Source organism: Pygocentrus nattereri, chromosome 1 (assembly GCF_015220715.1).
Source record: "Pygocentrus nattereri isolate fPygNat1 chromosome 1, fPygNat1.pri, whole genome shotgun sequence".
In the NCBI taxonomy this organism is placed as follows: Eukaryota; Metazoa; Chordata; class Actinopteri; order Characiformes; family Serrasalmidae; genus Pygocentrus; species Pygocentrus nattereri.
The window spans coordinates 51,027,791-51,042,409 of NC_051211.1; the positions used below are offsets into that span (position 1 = coordinate 51,027,791).

Below are 14,619 nucleotides of genomic sequence, written 5' to 3' on the forward strand. Positions count from 1 at the left end.
TTACGTCCTCTCATGAGATCATACTGGTGGACTATAGTATTTATAACAGGCTTTAACACATCTCTGCCTGTGTCCTGGATAGTACACTAGGTGGCCGGCAGTCATTCTTCATGATCGACAGTATTCTTTAGCCATCCACTACTGTGGTCTTCCAGTTTGTTTGCTATTGCTGAACTCACCAGTGAGCTCATGCTCTGCAGTGTACCAAACACTTCATTCTGACTTGGCTTTCTTGATTCTGTCTCTGTTTGATTTATTGTGATTTTTCAGCCTCATAACGTCCTGTTCTACTGGTTTTGACACATCTTGGCTCTGCATATTGAGCAAGTGCTGCATCTAGACTGCACTCTAGACCTTTTGGGACCTAAAATGGGATGAAATATTCAAAGGTTTGATTGGTCAAATTACATTAACGCATTCTCAACAGAAAACAGAGAGAACTTAAGAAGTTTTCAGTGGATTTTAGTGCACAATTTGCATGTATTCGCTGATTTTAACATATTGAAGTAAAACAACATCTCGTTTGGCAGCTTCTCATTCTAATTTGAACGAGAAGGTGAAGATTGGGAAGCTGGCAAATGAGAAACTGACTTGAGCCTCATAAAAAATCCAATATTGAGAGACATTTTGAGGAAAAGTTTCCTGCTGGAGATGCATGAAAAGCTTTTTTTTTGCCTATGCTAGTATATTAACACATACTGAGACAGATTTACGGCCAAGATGGTAAAATGTTACCTCAATAAAATGAACATGAAACATTGTGGCTCCAAAGGTGGTTTGACCTTTGTTGAAAGGTCTAAATGGCTAAAAATGTGGGTTGCTGACCCCTGCTCCAGGGACTATGCAATTAAATCTGATAATACGCAGTTCATCCTCATGGTTATTGTTATATTTCACATCTATATATGTATATTGTACTTATTATATACTTACCATATTTATAAATACAGTGCAATATATTACAACCTCTTCTGCGTTCAAGGCCACCACGGAGCCTGGCAGGTACAAATGAGCAAATTTTCTCTCTCCCTCTCTCTCCTCTTCATCTCTTTCTCTCGGTTTGGTGGTGGGAGTTGTTGGAAGTCCTGTGCAGGTGCTGTATGTCCCCCAGGCCCTGTAATCTTACAGCTTGAAGGCAAACTGTTTATTTTCCCTGTTTATTTTAAGTGAGCATGTGTGTTATTTTTTTTCCCCGAAAGGGGAAATGAATGATGTGTGTTCATGCTGGGAAAGCAGTGTGCGCTCTGGAGGCTGCTGTAGTCTATGCAGACTCGTTCCTCTCGCCCCTTTTTACCCACATCCTCTCTTCCGTTCCTTTCTCTCCTTCCATTTCTGGCCTCCTGAAGCCCATACTTTCTCTGTGGGCTCATTTCAGTGTTGAAGCTTAGGTGCGACAAGTCTGAGAGTGTAGGACTGAGTTCTCGCACCCGTGCCTAAATCCTATGCAGTAACCCTCCAGAGCATGTGGAACAAATTGTAGTGAAGAGGGGAATGTTCTGCCTTCCAGGAGAGTCAATATAGACTTATCCATGTTCCAGTTGGACCCCTCATCTCAGAGCCTCTGCTTTGCAGCTGTTTTCCTCAATGTGTGGTGGAATCCGGCCGCCTCTGAGGTGCGGTGAGGAAGTGTGAAGCTGCTGAGTGCAGGGTGTCAGAGGAGGCCGCTGGGGACTGGTCATTTGGGCTTTCTTTTGATCTGCGACTAAGTGTCTTGTTAACAGAGAGAAAACAAACTTCTGCCCCACACAGGCAATGTGGGCTGACCCTCAGCTTATTCTGAGGGAGTCTGTGGCACGTTTTTGTTTTTTGAATGCACCCCTCTGTATCTTCCTCTACAGTCGTCTTTCAAGTTGTTCCTCTCTCTTTCATTTTTAAACTTCAAATACATTTTTTCAGTTCTATTTCTTAAGTGGATGCTGCATGGCTTAAAAATCCCAAAGTTTTTGGACTGCTTACGCTACATGATCACATTCACTTTATCAGTTTTGATCAGTAAAAAAAACGCGTTGAATCTGACATTTTGAATTCTGAATTGAGACGCTTTCATATGTGTTAATGAAATCTGATATGTATCCGATCTGCAGCAGTGAGACTCATTCTGAGCAGCCAGATTGGAATTTGTGCGAGTTTTACATCAATCCAGCTCCACATACATCATAGTTTCATGCTGCTGAGACCTCAAACATTTGCAGTAATGTTTCTGTACAAAAATTAGAAGAGATTTATCCAAAACTCTCCGAAATGTCTGAACACGGCCGTGGGAGAATGAGGCTGCAGCGCCAAAGAACAGTTAAAAGTCTGAAAGCAACGTTTCGTGTAGTGTAGTGTTTAACACCTCTGCCTTCTACACTGTAGACTGGGGTTCAATCCCCAGCTGGGCAAACACCCTACACTATACCAATAAGAGTCCTTGGGCAAGACTCCTAACACCGCCTTGGCCTCCCTGTGTAAAATGATCCAATTGTAAGTCGCTCTGGATAAGAGCGTCAGCCAAATGCCTTAAATGTAAATGTAAATGTTTGAAGAATCCGAGGACACAAACCAAAGAAGTGACCGATCCTTTTTTACTGCGAGCTTCAACACGTTCTGTCGTTCAGTAAATTTTCATGATCACGCCTGTGTTGCTGAAGATGAAACAAAGCGGCTGTTTGGGAGTAAAGGGAGTGGCTGGTGTTTGTTAGCAGTCATGATTGTTTACCTCTGTATAAGCTACATGAAGCAACATGAAGCTCTGTGCGTTTGTGCGTGTGGCTCAGTTTAGAAGCTGATATTGTTCAGACTGATGTCGCATGCAGATCACATTTAAAAGATATTTTGAACAACCAAACACAAAAATCTGATATGGTGAGAAAATCAGGTTTGGGCCACTTTTACCTGCTGTGTAAACATAGCCTTGGAAATGTTGTCCTAGACCGAATTCAGATCAGATTTGTTGCTGTGTGACCTTATGGAGAATGGTCAGATTGAAGTTTCCTTTTTACTGCACATGTATCATATTTCAGCATTAACAAGGCAACAGCGCCTAACCTGAAGTTAGTGCCAAAAAAATCACTTACCTTCTTCCACCATCATCTTGCTCTAATAACGTACAGCCGAGAGCCGTTCAGAGCTTTGAGACGAAGTCAAAGCAGTTTAGCTTGTTTGTTGATTATGAACATGGCTTGTTGATCATTCGCATGACTTAATGTGCAAGATGTGCACTTGCCAGGGTCGTTTTAGGTTTGTTCACATCAGTGACTGATTTAAGGCACTTTCTTACACCAGTGTGAACCGATGATGTAGAAAGATCGGATATAAGCAAAAACTCCGAACTGAGGAATGAGGATTGTGATGTGAAAGCAGTTCCTGACTTTTATAACTTTTATAAACTGTAGCATCTGTGACATGATGAAGTACACAAATGAGTGCACAGAGCCTTTCACTTTCACGGTCTCACAAAATAAATGCAAAGAGATGTCCATCACATGACTTTGCCAAAATGGAACCTGAGCGGTTTGCTTTTGCAGTAGTTTCCACATTCCTTTGCCAGTGTATCTCCGCCTGTTCTCACCAGTTGTGATCATTTCCAAGCTTTAGGTCACGTGTGCTCTTCACTCCATTTGTTGAGTCCATGCATGATGCGATGCTTTGGTGATTAGTGTTCCGGTTGCTCCTGGCCTGTCATCCAAAAATGCATTCTCACTGGCCGTTGCTCAAGCATGTGCTTCACACCACACGATTCTTTGTAGATAATTTGTAGCATCAGGCACTGGTGATAACTTGCAGACTGGGTAATCTGATGTTTTAACAGCTCTTTTTAATGAGCAACGGCCACTGATGTGAGTCAGTGTGACAAGCATAAGCGGCCATTTGTCTTCAATCAGTTTGTCTGAAACAAGAAAATTGGGGCTAAAAAGTGTGCTCTCTACCTGAACTTGCTTGTACTTTACATTGCACAGTGGGCCTGATTCCCTCTGTGCCTGTGCCTTTGAGAAAAGACTCAGTGGCAAGCATCCAATCTTTTATCTCCCTAAATTGGCCCCCTCCACTTGCCTGGGGCCCAATTACCCCTTCCCGCAGCCCCCTTCAGGCTGTTAGTGCTCTCTGTCTGCAGCTGGGCCTTCTTTCTTACTCAGGCCTACTTCAGCGATGTAACACTGACCTTTTGCAGTGTAGGGATGAGTGGAAGGCCAAAGTTTCTGAACCTGGTGTTTACCAGCATTGACACCGGCCTCCTTACAGGAAGACAGAGATGGGGAGAGGAGGGGAAGAAGATGGGAGAGAAAGGAAAAGGAGAAAACTAAACAGAGGGAGCCCAACCATCACATTGTGGGTGGGGTTGAGTGGGGCAGCCCCTCCAGGGAGCCTGGAAGGGCAGGGCGTGGCCTGGCTTTCATTTGACTTTAATGTCTAATTGATTCATTTCTTTTCTTGATCATGTCTATGTGGTGGAGAGGCAGGAGTGATGGTTGGCTTGCCAATATAAATCACAGTCTGTTATTGGCGTGTTTGTGCATGCCTCTCCATGACATTGCTGCAGACTTGACTCACATGAACTTCATCTAGAGGGAAAAGTTGGATGATGCCCGAAATGTATACAAATCCTGCGTCACTGTCACTCTAGTGTAAATAATAGGCTCTGGTGCATCTAAAAGTTCTTAGAGGGGGTCAAACACAAACCCATCTGCTGCTCATTCGTCTTCCTTTGCTCAGTTCAAGAGTGGCTGGACTTTTGAAGATGCAGTCATGCATATTCATGTGTGTTTACTCCTTTGCTCTTCCTCTCTCCTTCTCTTGCTCTCTTTCTCTCTACCTCTCTTTCTTCTTCATGCTTTTAACACTCGTCTCAAATTACCTCTGTGAGGATCTTGCCCCTTCTGCTGAAAACCGGTCCAGCTAAAGCTGGTATGAATAGTAGTAGTAGTCATGCTGCTACTGTATATTGCTCTTCTTTGAAGTCCTGCAGTAAAATTCATATTAGAATTAAGGGCACCATACATCAGATGTGTATTGCATAGCTTCATAGAAGGCAGTACAAAGCACAGCTGTAGCACATAGAATGGATCACACCATGGCTTTGTTCACACAGCAGGTAAAAGTGGGCCTAGTCAGATCTATTTTCTTCCTATGTAACACAGATTTGAGTCAGTGTGAACTGCAAAAAAACACACTGAATCTGACATTTACAATTCTAATTTGAGACATTTTCATATGTGGTGCTGAATTCTGATATGCATCCGATCTGCAGCAATGCAGAATTTGTGCGACTTTTACATGAATCCAACTAGACATTCGTCATAATTTCACACTACTGAGACCTCATAATCATTCAGGGTGATGTTTCTGTACGAAAAAGTAGAAAAGACTTTTCCAGGTGACTCTTGTGTTTGAAGAGATTTCAAATGATATGTCCGAACTCAAAAAACAGTTAAACGTCTGACACAATTTAAAGAATCCGAGGACACAAATCACAGAAGTAACCATGCCGTTTTATGGCGAGCTGGAAGTGAAGCTTCATGATGCCTCCTGTAAAGGCAGCAAAGATGAAACTGAAATCATCCGGGAGCGACTGGCGTTCAATGGCAGATGTGATTGTTTACTTCTGGGTGAGCCACGTGAAGCAACGTGGCGCGTCGTTCTTTTGCGCATGCATGTCAGTTTTAGGAGCTGAGCTGATCAGACTGGTGGCACAGATAGATCACATTTAAAAGATAATGTGAACAGCCAAACAAAAATCTGATTTGGGCCACTTTTACCTGCTACGTGAATGTAGGCTAAGAGCATAAAGAAACAAAACGCTTAAGGTCAATTTACATTCTACTCCTGTATATTTAATGAAAAAACATAATTTATCATTTATGGAGTTTAACATGTTTGGTATCAGCTAACTAACTCTTCACAGACTCATTGTTTTCCACCAGATGCCAGGTGAAAAAAAGAATTGGCAAGTCATGTTACCTGAGGTAACAGACGGTGAGCATTGGTGCCAGTGTTGGTGTTGGTCTGTTAGGCATAACAACATTCTGTTAAAATAAATACGGAATTAATAAACTGCTTAAGGGTCTGAATAATAAAATTCACACAGATGTTAGTTAATTTAATCAGTGTCTGCATTTGACCGTTTTTGCTGTAAAGCATTTTGTTTTGAGTTTGTCACGCTACACATTTTAGTTTCCTTTAATGGACACATGAGAGAGCCTGTTATTGCTAAAAATCATTGTTTCTAAAATTCAACCAAATGAGGGACTATCAAATTAACATTAGTAGCTGTTGCAGACCAGACTCTCTTTAACTGGATTGCACATATTCTCTGTAACTAAGCTATATTCTGCCCTTAGTAGATAAGGTCAGCAGGTAGCTTATAGGCTGACAGAGTAGTTCAGCAATGGTAAGAACCGAGCTTCAAATTCAGATCTTTCCAGAAGAGTAAAAATGCATATGGGATGTGGTTATACAAAACTGCTAGCTTGGTGCTAACAACGCTACAAATTCACACATTCGCTCATATTAGTAGGTAATTGGCCAATGAAAGGCTACTTATAAAGTGAATTTCAAAGATTCTGTATAAACCTTGCCAAGCAATGCATGTTTTAGAGCGCAGCCACTCAGTCCACTAATGACTTTATGTTAACGGCTTTTCTCAGTGTAAGCTTTAATTTACCTGCTGTTGATTTCTCTGGTCTTGTTCTGGGTTGAATTTTGTGCAGTGAAAAGAAAATGCTGAGCTACATGCTGTGCTACTCCGTGAAGTTGAGCAGGAAGCTGCTGGAAGCTGCTGGAAGACGCACATCAACGCCGAATGTTGTGCTTAGCACGTTAATAAATAAATGCTTTTGAATTTTTGGATGCTGCGTGGAGCGTCCTGTGTGCAGCGTAAATATATGTCAAAATCCACGTCAGGGATATTTCTACCAAATCCTGATCATAAATCAGAGTGTTTTTGAATTTGAGGGCCTAGAAGGCTTCAGTTTAAATTCAGTATGAGCAGAGGATCTGGTCTGCTTTTTGTAACAACTTCCATTCTGCACTTCTGTTCCTTATTTTTCAGACGCAGAACCGGATGAAGCTAATGGCCGATAATTATGAGGATGACCATCTGAAGGCTTCCTCGCACTCGGACCAGACTAATCACAAACCCTCTCCAGATCAGGTGAGTGCAGAGCAGGCCCTCTTCATTATAAAACACAAGTGCACCACACCACCACGTCACGTTCTACAAGAGCCTTTCTACTCTGTTTTTATATTTCTGTGGTTAAGCCTAGACTTCCTCTCTGCCCTCTCTCTCACTCTTTCACACTCTCCCTCCTCATCTTTCCCACTCATTCGCTCCTCTCTTATTGTTTTTTCCTCCCCACACTCTTTCTTTAGCCCCGTCTGCCCATAATATTTAATTTATCCCTGAAGGCCCTGTCCTGGTTTATAAGGGAGAGTCATTACAGCCAAGCATAAGCAACAGGAAATTACATCTTTCACATCCAATAAAACACAGCTCCTCAACTCTAATCTCTCCTATTATTTCATATTAAGGCACCTAAAAGCATTCGAGCGCGTGTGTCCATGCACACACATTACACCACATACACACAGCCAGACGCAGAAACTCTTTAGCTCCTTCATAATCACTGGATGGATCTCCGGGATTTGCCTTGCTTTGCGTTTTGTTGTTTTAAACAGTAAATGCTCGAGCGTTAAGCCCTTTCCATTGCATGGCTGTATGACAAGATAAGATTTGTCGAGAGATATAAAGTAAGAGATTTAAAAAAAATTGGTGGAAGATAAAAGTATGCACAAACATGTCTCTCTAACTTCCAGCTTCCCTAGTGAGCGCTGGTTCTCACCAGTTTCAGTTTGCTCCTTTAACACAGACTCATTTCTGAAGCCACTCTAGCCTCTAGTTATGTGGTTCTAATCCACATCTAGATCACAATGCAGAACTCTTTACAAATACTGCCTGAAAGATATAAAGATTTTGTGACTGATACCATTTTTTTAAAGAGATGAAAAGTTTAAAAATCCCTTATCAGCTCATGTAATTATATATGTTCAGATATTCAACTGGCTTCAGTAGTTTTAGTTATGTAGTGGTTACAGACTGATACAGACCATAATTTCATTCTCATTTGTCAACTTTGTCAAATTAACAGAAATGGAATTAAATTTCTAATTAACAAGTATTAAACAAGCTCATCATGTGTAATGTATAGGAATGGTTTGGCAAAATGTGCACTTTTCCATGTATCCCAGATGTTTGCTGTCCAAAATGCATCTAATTTAGCAATGGAGCTACATTGTTAATGTTGCTAACAAACCCAAGAAGTCAGTAGTCACTCAGATCATGCCCAAAACCTCTCCCAACCCACTCAAACTGCACCTGGTTCTTCATTAAGGTTGCACACACTTGTCGATGCAGTTCAGAGAACAGTATGACTTACTTGTACTGAAAAAAAAATGAACAAACATTTGCTTAACGCTGAGGGCGTCTACATCAGGCAGTAGGTCTTGTGTCGAATTCCGACTCCCCTTTGATTTCTGCTGGTTACATTTCTGATTTCTGCTGGTTGTATTTATGAATAACTGTTAATCTTACATTTTCAAACTGAAGTATGTTTATTAAAAGGAACTGTAGAAATTCCAAGCGTAATCTAGCATCCATATGACTGTCTGGCAAATTTACACATGACTATGCAAAATGTCTGAATTCGGCACAGCGCCTGTCTAAATCTGCTGCTTACAGCTAATTTATGAAATGTTCACTTTTATTGTTCGTATTACATCACATTGTGTGCTAATCAGGGGCAACAAGTTTTTGCCGATGCATTCACAGAAAAGTTTTGGTGTCTATAAATGTCTGGTGGTTGTTAGCAATGTTATCCTATCCAGTTTATGACTAAAGAAGAAAAGTTTGTTCTCTGCACGTTTCAGCTCATCGATTGAGGTTTTTTGCCGCACCATTCCTTTAACATTAAAACTAAATATCAAACTCTCACAATGTGAAACTCTCAAAGTAGACCACACTCTTCAGCTTTACAAAAGCACCTCATATAATTGGTGCTTTATTGTCAGGTTGTGTGTCCATGCCGATAAAACCGATTTTATGATCATACCGGCCGAATCGCTTCTTCAGCTGACATAACATTCTGCTGCTTCTGCTACTTAGCTGAGGCCACTTAGTGTCAGCACTGCTGAGCCCTGGAACGTCAGAACACTGGGAACACACACACCCCATCTCAGCCAGGGTCATGTTGGTCTCAGATCCTTCTCATTTGTTCATCTTTGATTGCCAAGAAAACACTTAGAGCAGGCCTTCCTGTGAGCTCAGCCTGCCAGGCTTCGTTTTTCACCTCCTTATGTCCAACTCAAATAAGACCAGCATCAGCAGTCGAGACCGCTCTGACCCCTCCCATCACTTTAGTATAGAAAACACAGACAACACAGCGGAGACGAGTAAGAGACTTTAGCTTCTGTTCATTACAGGTATTTCCATAGCTGCCCTCAGAAGAACAAGGAAAAAACCATGCTGTCATAGTTCTACAGCTTGGACCCTTTTCCCCCATCTACTGTATCATTCCCACTTTCTTCCCAGCGGGATTCCGTGCAGCGTTGGTGACATCTTTCTTCACTCTCACACACAGTTTAATGGTTTTATAGGGGAAAATATATAAAGACAGAAGTGAGCATGGTTGCATTTCATAGTTTGGGGAATTTTTTAGCTACACTTTTTCCACAGTTTGTGTGTGAAAATGACTGTGCAGCGTATTCTGTTTCTGTGGTTACAGATCACACAGTAGGTTACAGCCAGATGCAGCCCATTGTAGGAAACTAATGAACATTGGACTAATCAATTTGACTGCTGTCTTTGTCTCACCTACTAACTAACTCTTCCTTCCAATTCCACGCTGCCTTGGATTACCTCTGCATTCATTTTCAACCAATAGGACGATGAGGAGGGCATTTGGGCATAGCCAATCAGATGCCCTCTTCCAGCCATTTTGTTCAGACGGGTGAGAAACATCTTCATTGGCAACCGGAATGCCATCACTTTATCTCCTTGTCCTTTTTGTTCTTTTATTCATCATATTTTTCCATGTTTCTTCCTTTCTGGTCTCCTCTTCAGCATAATCATGGGCTCGTGTTTGTCTTCCATCATTATTCTTTTTCTTCGTTTTGTGCGTTCAGATCATTTTTGTGGCTAGTCTGTGTTGTTTGCTTTCATCCTGTCCGTGCAACCACATGTACTTATTTTCATCCGCTCTTGTGTTTGTTCAGTTTGTTCCTGACGTTGGTGTAAATGTTATTGTTCTCAGTACTTTTCTTTAACTGATTTGAGTTTGTAAACATGCTGTCATTTTTGTATCACCAGCAAGCTGAAAATCCTACATTCCGTTTTTCTTTCAGAAAGTTTCTTTTTCACTTCATTCCTTACTTTGTTACTACCTAACCAATAAGAAAAGTGTGTCCAATACAGGCATATCTTATAAATACACTGATCAGGCATAACATTTGTTTCTACACTCAGTGTCTGTTTTATCAGCTCCACTTACTGTATAGCTGCACTTTGTAGTTCTACAGTTACAGACTGTAGTCCGTCTGTTTCTCTGATACTTTGTTAGCCCCTTTTACCCTGTTCTTCAGTGGTCAGGACCCCCATGGACCCTCACAGAGAAGGTACTATTTGGGTGGTGGATCATTTTCAGCACTGCAGTAACACTGATGTGGTGGTGGTGTGTTAGTGTGTGTTGTGCTGGTCTGAGTGGATCAGACACAGCAGTGCTGCCAAAGTTTTTAAACACTTCAGTGTCCCTGCTGGGCTGAGAATAGTCCACCAACCAAAAATATCCAACCAACAGCGTCCTGTGGGCAGCGTCCTGTGACCACTGATGAAGAACTAGAGAACCCAAACAGTGCAGCAGCAGATGAGCTGTCGTCTCTGACTTTACATCTACAATTTGGACTGACAAGGTAGGAGTGTCTAATAGAGTGGACAGTGAGTGGACACCACATCAGTGATACTGCAGTGTTGAGTGATCCAAATAGTACCTGCACTGTGAGGGTCCATGGGGGTCCTGAGCACTGAAGAACAGGGTAAAAGGGGTCTAACAAAGTATCAGAGAAGCAGATGGACTACAGTCTGTAACTGTAGAACTACAAAGTGCAGCTATACAGTAAGTGGAGCTGATAAAACAGACACTGAGCATAGAAACAAGGTCATAATGTTATGCCTGAACGTATATATACGTATAATTATATTACCAATAATACCAGCTGATATTTGATATTTATATTTTAATCTTATATATGGTATAATGTAAAAGATTTATAAAACTGACACATTTTTTCTTGACTACTAATATAATACCACTGGGTTGGAGCTACCCAGAAATGATTGTGAATTACCACTTATAGACCTCTGAAGTCATGCATTATTCCATAGTTGTCATCATGCCCATATTAGGATCTCCATGTCTAAGCTGGATTTCTATATGATGAGGTTCCAAATCCGATTTGTCCTCCGTATGTTTTTCTGCTAAAGGTCACTGGATCCTCAAAATTACAAGCTCTTTAAGGAGTCAAAATATAGGCATTGCTACATCCATGCAACATGCAAGCTTCCACTCCTGCACATTAAAATGACATTGCATCAAATTCTACAGTTATCAACAATGTTAAATAATAAGAACCATTGTTCAGTCTACTCTACTGCTGCCCAGAGCAGCTTAACAATGCTTGACAAAACCTGCTGGTTTGTTTGGAGTATTTTGTTGAGGTTGCCTGTCTTCTTCTGCCAGTATTAGCTCACTTGTAGCAAAATTCATATTTACATGGAACAAAACATACTGAATTTAGGACAGCTTTGTTCTCCACAGGAGTCAATAGCAATGATCCCATAAAAATCCCACACAGAAATCCAGTTTAGAGCTGGAGTTACTAGTGTGGGCCTGGTGTTAGCTATGGAATAACGGCATGACTTGAGTGGGCTATACTTCTCATTTTTCATCAAGTTATTTTTACCATGATGGTGTTTTCGATTGAATTTGCATGTGCAATCTGTACTGCCGTCATATAGTCAAGCAAGATATAATGTTTTATTTTTTAATTATTATTTTACCTTTATTTAACCAAGGTATTCACACTGAGATTAAACATCTCCTTTACCAGTGAGCCCTGGCCACAAAACAATGAAGAAGAATCACCACAACCGAAAGAATCAAATCAGAGTTAAAATCAAACCAAATTAAAAACAAGAACAAGCAGATTGACACATTTCTTCAACAATTATCAACAAATTATTTCAATTTCAGATGATTTCGCAGATCATTCCATGCAGATGGAGCGCTGTAATTAAAAATTGCCTTGTTATATTCAGACTGTCCTATCGGAAGGTCCTGTTGAATATAACTATTAGAGCCTAAATTGTTTGTTGATATGAGTGCAGTGATGCTGTGACCCAAAAACAGTAGCACATATTGGCATATTATCAGCACCTGTGGCTGTAAAACACATTTGCTCCGTAGTTTTTGGAGTCTGACTAATAATTTTCGCCACTTTTTTCAAATCGACCCTTCTGCCTTCTGAATATGGTGGACTTTTTCTCCTCCTGCCAAAAAAACAACAGTCTTCTCATGTTCGTTTTGCTCTGACAATTTTGATGGATGGTTTTGAGGAAGCAGATTGACTGTACGGTGCATGTGAGAAGCACGTGTTCCATCGAAGAAACACAAGCAGCCCACTGCTCTCTTCCAACTCGGTCATCACTGTATGACTGACTGGTGCTAAATTCACTTACACCACAAAAACTGTAATTATTTAGGAGTCCTCTGCCCTCCTGCCGCATCTTCCAGATTGCTAGTGAGCTGAGCCATCATCCCTCGCATGACCAGTTGCATGCAGTAATGCGCATGCAAGGGCTGTGCAATTAGCCATTGCAGAGGGCTGGAGAACAGAGTGGGATTGTGTGGGCTCTGGATGGAGTTCATCCATGGTGTGAAAGGAATGCTGTTTCTTTCATGTGACCAGAGCGACTGCCCAGGTTGGCTGTGTTCTATTTCAGGTAACGAATGGGCCCTTTTACTAATGTTTTTACTTAATCCAGCAGCCCTAATGCGTCACAGAGAAAACTGCTGAGCTTGTTGCTCTAATGACGTTCGGGATGGAATTTCTTTCTCTGCTGGGGCTTCTTGCTGTTATTCTGCATTGTCGAGTAAAGTTAGCTCCTTGTATGTCATATGATTAGATAAAACTTATAACGACAGTTTGACCGAGAGAACCTGAACCCCTGTGCTGTTTGTATTAAAGCTTGGAAAAAGGGCAACCATTTTTGAGTGATGGACTCAATTTGGAGAGCATAGTTTCAGCCACCAGTGCATGAAGAGAGGGGGTAATAATCCCAGTATGACTCATGTCTCCTTCATACTGGATTACAAGTGGTCAAGCTCTATTTAATTATTGTTCGGTCAGCTCAATAAGCCATAAAGCCTCCAAACGTTGCTGGAATTGGCTGTGATGTATGATGCGTTGTGATTCATCTCAATCTAGTACAATGTGTCATCTTCAGAGGTTCACGGATCAGGCACTGTGGCCTGTGCTTTTGGGTGTTAAGGTATTTTTATGTTGGGCTATTTTGTCTTTTTGGAGCTGTTGTATAGGTAACGTATCTGTTTTTAGAGCTACATACATTTTTGTTGCTTGTCATCTTTCATCTCAATACTCGGTGTGTGACTGTGTGGGTTTTACCAATGACAGTCATATAACTTCTGACCTGGGAGTAGAGAGCCAGTGACTCAACAACCCTTTGGCATCCCATATTCACCCAATTTCATTTGTTAATGTCATTTTGTAGAAAGGATATCACCTCATTCTCAGCTCATATTCTTCTATATGTCCTTGTTTTGTCTTTGAAACCTCGACCGGTGGTTCTGAATACTGAGTCCCATTCAACTCTCCTTACTGCAATGTTATACTATAAAATGGATTTATTTATTCTCAGGCTCTTTGCTGTAATCAGTAGCTGGACCACAAAGCTTTATTTTTGTGAACCCTAATAAATATTGACCGGGTGGTACTTCCTAAAAGTGACCGCAAGAGAAGTGAGAAGATCATGGGTCATGGTTTCCGTTTCTCCCCCAAAGAGGCCTTGTCCCATTCTGGACTTCATTTTGGTGTCCCACTTCACCTCCACATGAAGTCAGCAGTTCCTTTTGTCACCAGGCTCGAAAGTGACTCACGGTCACGGTGGTGCCAAATAGCATGCAGCCGCGCAAAACAGAAAAGTAATGAAGACTCTGTCGGCATGTCACCTCTCTCTGGCGGCCCTAGACATTACTAACAGCTTGGACAGTGCCGTCCTATGGAAAACTATGAAACAGAGTTTGGCCTTCGCTTGTTATTGCTAGGGTCAGTGGGTACTCGTCCCTCTGGACTGATCAACGTTTACCCTCTGTTGAACTCGTCCCACGAGCGTAGCCACCCACCACTTGCCCACATTATTAAAGCAATTCCTGCTCGACTATGGAAGAACATAGGCCTCTCTGCCGAGTTGGTGTACAATTTTTTGAATCAGAAAATGGCCCAGTGGTTAGAAAGGGGAACATTTCAACAGCTCTGTTATAGTCATTAATGTGAACTGAAAGTGCATGTTTGCTT

At 41.5% G+C, this 14,619-nt stretch overlaps 2 protein-coding genes across 19 annotated transcripts in view; both read left to right on the forward strand.

Moving 5' to 3' along the window:
* Window positions 1-14,619, forward strand: part of cax1 (cation/H+ exchanger protein 1) — a 1,125,587-nt gene that overhangs the window by 746,722 nt on the left and 364,246 nt on the right. The gene's annotated exons all lie outside the window — the stretch shown is intronic.
* Window positions 1-14,619, forward strand: part of erc1b (ELKS/RAB6-interacting/CAST family member 1b) — a 340,281-nt gene that overhangs the window by 279,887 nt on the left and 45,775 nt on the right. For 15 of the 18 annotated variants that reach the window (XM_037539543.1, XM_017723129.2, XM_017723132.2 and 12 more), the window contains one exon: window positions 7,028-7,129. In XM_037539543.1, coding sequence (XP_037395440.1) covers window positions 7,028-7,129 — 102 coding nt within the window. Of the gene's footprint in view, window positions 1-7,027; window positions 7,130-9,914; window positions 9,981-14,619 lie in introns of all 18 variants that reach the window. The other 3 variants (XM_037539606.1, XM_017723140.2, XM_017723141.2) reach the window with 1 other exon arrangement.